Raw genomic sequence first — 7,133 nt, 5'->3', positions numbered from 1 at the left:
TGATGAACACATTCTAAAAAATATCCACACTACTTTTGCTTTTCTTCTCTTTGACTTTGCATATCACAAAAATTGCTGGGAGCCAGTGTTTCAAACATTGGAGGCGACTTGACGCTCTGTGTGTGGCCGACTGTCTCGGACTGCCTAGCCTCAACCCTGTGCTGGCTAAAGGGTCTCTGGCCATTCTGTCCCGATTTATAAAAATGCTCCCAGGACACCCAAGAACCTTGGAAGAACACCATGTCAGGATAATGGCTCGTTAGTTTTTTGTGTTAAACAAGAGACTCCTTAACCATTTGATTTCATTTAGGAACAATATTCTCATATGATTCTAAAGTTAGTATAAGCAGGATGGTCTGAGTAAAGGTATTACTTTAGGAAAGACAGTATGGATGTTCACGTTGGAACTAAGTTAGAGGTATATTTCTTTTACAGAGAGTTTTGTATGTCTTATTCTTAAATGAAAAGAAAGATATCTTCAGAAGGTTCCATATCCATCCCCTCGGGCCGTCACTGCAAAAGTGGGGTAGACTTCATAGGTTGCATATGCTGCTAAGTCTTGTCCAAGGGTCATCGCGTGCTTAAGCTGGGCTGCAGACACAGGTGCAGTTGCGTTAGGGACGGCATACCCTGGAGAAGGCCGAGAGAAACTTCATGAAAGGGACTTGGATTGGCTGTCTTTTGACTTATTCAAGTAATTTGAAAATTCAACATACTGCTTAAAAGCTAACTGTTAAAATGTACATTTTTAAATGTGCTCTTAGGAGAAACAATATTTGGATTTAGCAATTTTTTAAATGGCATTTGAAAGTTCTAGGGCAGGGTTGCTCAGATAGAATCAGAATTAGAGAATTAGAAACATTGAAGTTGGGATTCAAGAAACAGAAACTTGAAAGTCATCAGTTGATTAATGTTAAAAGTTTTAGACTTTTACAGAGAGTCTTAGAATTTATTAATGAGGGACAGGGATTAAAGAGGTGGTAGGGCATGAGGGGAGTCCTGGTGTGGTGCTGCAGGGTAATGCGCTGGACTGCAAGGTCAGTTTGAACTGAAAGTTTGGTGGTTCAAACCCACGAGCTGCTTCTCAGAAACGCTATACAGGGTCACTATGGGTCAGAACCAACTCAAGGGCACTTAACATCAACAGGGCACAATGGGAGAGATTATGTATGGGTCTGGTTTGCTACACTCCCAATCCTGCCTAAATGAAACTTTCAAAAGTTTAAAAGCCATTGCCCTAACCCAAGAAGGATGGGTAGCATCCTCTTCTTGCTGTAGCATGAATCCTATCTCTGGTATAGCAGGAGGTGATGAGGCTGGGCTTCATCCTATGATAGCCAAAAGGTTTAAGGGACAAATAAATCATCTGTGTGCCGTCACTTAAGTGTTATGTCTAGCTGATCAACATTTACTCCTTTCTCCCTAAATGTTATTAATTTTGTTGTTGTTGTTGAGAATATATACAGCAAAACATAGGCAAGTTCAACAACTTAGACATGTACAATTTAGTGACATAGATGACATTCTTTGAGTGGTACATCCATTGTCACCTTCCTTTTCTAAGTTATTCCTCCCTCACGGACATAAGCACACTGCCCACTAAGGTTCCTATTCTCATCTTTGGAGTTGTTATCAATTTGATTTCATTAAGATCGTACTTTAAAAAGCACAATGTTCAAGACACACCATGTTTGCTAGTTAAGCTAAGCTATTGTTCAGTTTTAAGAAGACCTCAGGGGTATTTTTGGTTTAAGGATTATCTCAGAGCCGACATTTCAAGGGTTCATCCCTCCTCCAGGACTCCAGAAAGTCTAGAGTCTATGATATTTCAAAATTTTGTTCTGCATTTCTTCCCTTTTGGTCAGGTTTCTGCTATGGAATCTTTGATTAAATGGTTCAGTCAAAGTAGCTAAGCATCATCCAGTGCTTTTGGCCACATGGCATAAGGAGGTAGTTGTTCATGGAGGCAATTAGCCAGCCACACATTCCGTGTCCTCCTTTTTCCCCTAACACTCCTTCTTGCTCTGGTGCTCCAGGTGAACAGAGATCAAGTACTGTGCCTTGGATTGCTGCTTGCTAACTCCAGGCACTACCCAAAAAACTAGAAGGCAGAATGGAAACACTAAACCCATCATGAGGCCAATTAGCTGTGATGTCTCTTAAAACCATGACCCTAAACCTCCACACCAAGGAATCAAATCCCACGAGGTATGTGGCTGTACAGAAGCAGCCTCAGCAGATCCTCTCGATTTTGTTGTCATCGTCGTAAGGATACCGATCATAGAACTTTTGCCAATTCAACTAACATTCTTTCTTGAAGAAGAGAGTGTAATAGCTATTACCTAAAATCAGTTATGTTCCTGGGAATGTCTTAGACAAAAACTTGCATATTTCTAAGTGAAAGATGTCAAGAAAAATGGAGAAGTATATTTAAACAATGAAAGAAAGCGGATCAAAAGTATCCATTTGGTTTAAGTGCTGTAGAAGTCTGCCCAACGCAAGACACAGTGATTGGTTTTTTGTTTTTGTTTTTGTTTTTTTTTTTGGTCTTTTTTGTCTCCTTTTGTGGATTCTCAGGAAGTGGTGGCAGGAAGCTGACTGGCTTGATTTTTTTCCCCCCCAGTGAATCTATTCCTTGTCTCCTTCACTTTGGTCAGTACTGCTGACTAATGTGCTAGTAAAGTTTGGTATATTTTACAGAAATATGAGAAATGTGTTAACAATTACTTTCAAATACTTTTGGAAACAGTACTCCTAAAATAAGTAAGTTGTATGTGCTTGTGTATCACAGATATTAGCTTTGTGAATTCTGAATTTTAGGTTTAATTTGGATAGTTTCTTAAGTGCAAGAGTATTTGTATTTCAAACAGATTCTTCGTTTGGACCTATTATCTTTGCTTGATTCCATAGGAAAGTTATAACAGAGGTTCTCAAATTCTTAGTCATTCCCAAAACATCTCTCACGCCCTAAACAGTTTTAACTTCTTGCAGTAGTAAATATAAGTGAACGTAAAATTTATAAAACACTCTTGGGTTAGAGTAAATAGTGTCCAGTGTGAAAGTAAACTTTAAAATCCTCCTGAGTGGCTTGTTTATTTTGTATACTTTAGTTTTGTATCTTTAGAGTGCAACTTTCTACCAGGTAGGGACTTGGAATCCTCCCAAATTGAGAAGCTCTGGAACAAATCCCTGCAGAATGGACAAGTGAACACCCTATTATATGGAAAGCAAGCACAGGGGCTGATGGTCCCAGCACTGATAAGAGACCTTACCGTCTGCAGTGACAACTGTTGCCTTGGTAACTTTGCAGAGACTCATCCCAGATCTTTTCCATGCTTTTACTGTGAAACATAGCTAGAATTGAGGTCACATTTACATGCGTAGCATGATTACTTTCATCTACACTTGCTGGATGAAGGATATATTTACAATTTTTAAGAAAGAAAAGAAAATGAAAAAAAACCCCACAACACCAGGTATTGTGGATGTGAGGAATACACAGGTCTCACACCTACACTTAACCAATACATGAATTCATCAATTGAATAGAAATGCCATATTTCTAGGTCTAGTCAGACCTCATTGATCTGGTCTTGTGGGCAGTATGCTGGTATTATGACAAGTCAGAATAACAAATTTAAAAACACTTCTATTTTTAAAAAATGACATTATTTCTATCTACTGAAGAAAAATTCCTTAAACTTTTTTTTTTTTTTTGGCCTGATTCCGCTGGATTCATTTTTAAATAATTAGCATTTATTATTGTTGTTGTTATGTGCCGTTGAGTCGGTTCCGACTCATAGTGACCTTGTACAGGATTTCCAAGGCTGTAAATCTTTACGGGAGCAGAAAGTCTCATCTTTCTCCTGCGGAGCAGCTGGTAGTTTGGAACTGCTAACCTTGTGGTTCACAGCCCCTTTTGTGACCACTCTGCTACCAGAGCTCCTTTATTATAGGTATATAATAAATGGGAAAAGTCTTTTCAATGTATCCCCTGAAGGGGTGCTCATCTGCAGAAAGACCTTAAGCAATTAGCACATGCCACAAACCAAAATTACAGACCAGATCAACGGAGGCCTGATTATTCACATATTGGAAAGATCATGTTCTGTCTCTCTCCCCCACCACAAACATAATTTTTGATATCAAACATTTGAAGAAAAATGTGATGTACACATTTCTTTCAGAAAGCAAAGCAGTAAAAAATAGAAGAGAAGATTAGAACTTGGGAGTATCAGGATTGCTTGAAAGCTGACTGACCTTGGGCAAATGATTTAGTCTTTCCAATACTCAATTTCTTCATATGTCCAATGGATTTTATGATGAAAACCTAACTCTTACTGGTGTCATGAACCACAAGGTTGGTGGTTCAAACCCACCAGCTGCCCTTTGGAAACTCTATACCGGGTCACTATGGATCAGAGCTGACTTGACGGCATATAACAACAACAACAATGATAATTGGTGTTATGATGAGAGAATGTAAGGCAGGCTATATTTAGATAGAAACTCTGGTGGCACTATAGGATAAGCATTGGACTTCTGACTACAAGGTTGGAGGTTCAAACCCACCAGACGCTAGAGGGGAGAAAGATGAGGCTTTCTGCTTCTGTTAAGATTATGGTCTTGGAAACTCTATTAAAGCGTCACTATGAATCGGAACTGATTCAACGGCACATAACAACACATACTTAGGGAAATACCTAGCACACAGTAAGAGCTGAAAATATCTATCAGCTACTAATGGGTAGTTTATAACTGTCTTAAAGTACAAAACAAAGTAAAACAAACCAGACTCAAAAGGATTGACTAAGTTCACACAGCTATTTAAAACAATCTATGACCAGAAACCACTTCTGCTACCCAGTCCAGTTCTCATTTCATACTTTGATAGTTCTTTCTGTCAAACTCTATGGTTATAGAAAGTGCACGTTGGGATTAATAATAGGGCAGAGTTCAAAATTAAGGAGCCTTCTGGTACTGTAGACTAAGACCTAGACTGCTAACTGCAAGGTTGGCAGTTCAAACCCACCGCCACTATGCAGGAGGAAAATAAGGCTGTCTTGTCTCATAAACATTTACAGCTTCGGAAAGCCTTTACAGGTTGCTGTGAGTTGGAATAAATTTGAGGAGTTCAGAAGTAATCCTAGGGCCACGGTTGTCATTGTTGTTAAGTGCTGTAGAGTCGGTTTTGACTCATAGCAACTCTGTATAGGGTTTCCTAGAAGCGTCTGGAGTATTCGAACTGCCGACATTGTAGTTCAACCGACCTTGCTGTCTAGTGCTTATCCTGCAGTGCCACACCAGGGCACGGTGGAATATTTCTCAAAGACCTCTGTGCGGTGCCATTTTTGGTAAATTTCTCCGTACCTGGAAAAGTAGTGGCTGAAGCAGCAGTTGCAGCCGCTGCCGCAGGAGTTTCAGCTCCATCAGTGGGGATACCAAGGGTCTGCAGGGCGTACTCAGCTGCGTATGTCTTTGCTTCATCCACATAGGCACTTAACTTTGGAGGTGTGAAAGGGTGGCTGGAAAGCATAGTCAGGGTAGGCATTTTAAACATGTGCTACTGAGTCAGGTGAAAACCTATGGCCCCACTAGCTCTTTAAGATGATTGAAAGGATGGAAATTTGTGTGGCCAACTTTCATTTCCTTGGCTATTAAAGCTTGATTTAACCTAGAGTGTTGACTGTTGATAATGTTTCTAGGCATACATGACTTTTCTAAGATATATGTAGAGCACATTTGTTCCTGAATTATATATGTTGCTATTATGTGCCGTGGAGTTGGTTCCGACTCATAGCGACCCTGTACAGGGTTTCCAAAGCTGTAAACCTTTACGGGAGCAGAAAGCCTCATCTATCTCCCGCGGAACAGCTGGTAGTTTCGAACTGCTGACCTTGAGGTTTGCAGTCCGATTCGTAATCACTATGCTACCAAAGCTCCTTTAAATATATATGTGGGTGCTTCAAATAAGTTCTTGGAGAAATTCCATTATCTTTCAACTCCTTTTCCCCATGAACTTTTTAAAGTCCCTTTGTATTAGAAATACAGCCTTGAGGTAAAATTCAGAAGGTGATATCCACAAACAGATGTTAGAGCTTTGGTCTAAAATTTATATGATAGGAACATAGTTTTATTACACATAAAAATGGCAATTTCATATGTTTCCATCTAAAAAGCTGCATAAGATAAGAAAACAGGCTGAAGTTTTCTTTCCTTTCACGTGGTGCATTACCTGCAGTTTTCTATTAGTTGATTACACCTCCTACACATTCTTTATTGTCTCTGTGAAATATATGGGCTCTAAGATGCCATCCGCATACGTGGCACAGGATCCTAACTCCCAGTCACAACATGTGTATTTAAATAAAAAAAAATGTTATAGTAGACCTGAGTATTAAGTATTGACAGATCAAATACACTGAATTTACAAGCAACTCTTTTTTTCTAAAATCTAACTGTTGAGGAATTTGGAGGAGTTACGAACATTGCAGGATTTTGGCTGGCCAGAGCAGGAATGGAGATTTTGTATAAGAATAGTTGTCTTTGGTCTTGTCCAATGGCAGTGTGCAGCTGGTACATAGGCTGTCCCCAGTTATTTTTCTGACAAATTTCTTCTAATATCTATAAGAATTAAAAAAAAAAAAATTCCCTCTTCAAATGTCACATTTGCATTATTTCTCCAGTTTCCAGGTTTTTAAACTCTAGTCTTCAGAGTTTAAGCGAATATAAAGAAGATAAAATCCACATAGTTTAATGATTTTGAAAATTTGAACTCAATTTGAACTCCACTGAAAATGTTATGACTATTCATAAAAATCATTTTCACATTCATTCTAGTCTGTTTTTATTTCAGTCCATTAACTGTAGCTTTTTAACTAGAGCTTAATTTTTTTTAAATGTTTTATTGCGAATTATGTGATAGTTTACATGGGAGAACATTAGCTTTACATTCATTTTATCGTATATCGTTTCATTGCCATGGTTACAATCCCCTCCATGCATCATCAACCAACCAAAGGGTATATCCTGCAAGCCTGCCCCCGCTCCCCCCCCAGTCATCAACACACTGGCCCATTCCCTCTTGGGTCTAAAGTCCCCAGCCGCTCCATCTCTCCACATCATCGTCTCTG

The 7,133-nt window shown here is 39.2% G+C and overlaps 1 protein-coding gene across 2 annotated transcripts in view; it reads right to left on the bottom strand.

The window, feature by feature from the left end:
* Positions 1–403: 403 nt before the first annotated feature.
* Positions 404–7,133, bottom strand: part of A1CF (APOBEC1 complementation factor) — a 78,999-nt gene continuing 72,269 nt past the window's right edge. The window contains exons 9-11 of one of the 2 annotated variants that reach the window (XM_006831111.1): positions 6,488–6,624; positions 5,371–5,525; positions 404–630 (exon numbers count right to left, since the gene is read on the bottom strand). In XM_006831111.1, coding sequence (XP_006831174.1) covers positions 479–630; positions 5,371–5,525; positions 6,488–6,624 — 444 coding nt within the window. In that variant the 3' untranslated portion in view covers positions 404–478. The remainder of the gene's footprint in view (positions 631–5,370; positions 5,526–6,487; positions 6,625–7,133) is intronic. The other variant, XM_006831112.1, reaches the window with a different exon arrangement.

This window comes from Chrysochloris asiatica, unplaced genomic scaffold (assembly GCF_000296735.1).
Source record: "Chrysochloris asiatica unplaced genomic scaffold, ChrAsi1.0 scaffold00003, whole genome shotgun sequence".
Lineage (NCBI taxonomy): Eukaryota > Metazoa > Chordata > Mammalia > Afrosoricida > Chrysochloridae > Chrysochloris > Chrysochloris asiatica.
The sequence above is the reverse complement of the archived record's forward strand: the minus strand, read 5'-3'. Positions and strand labels throughout refer to the sequence as shown.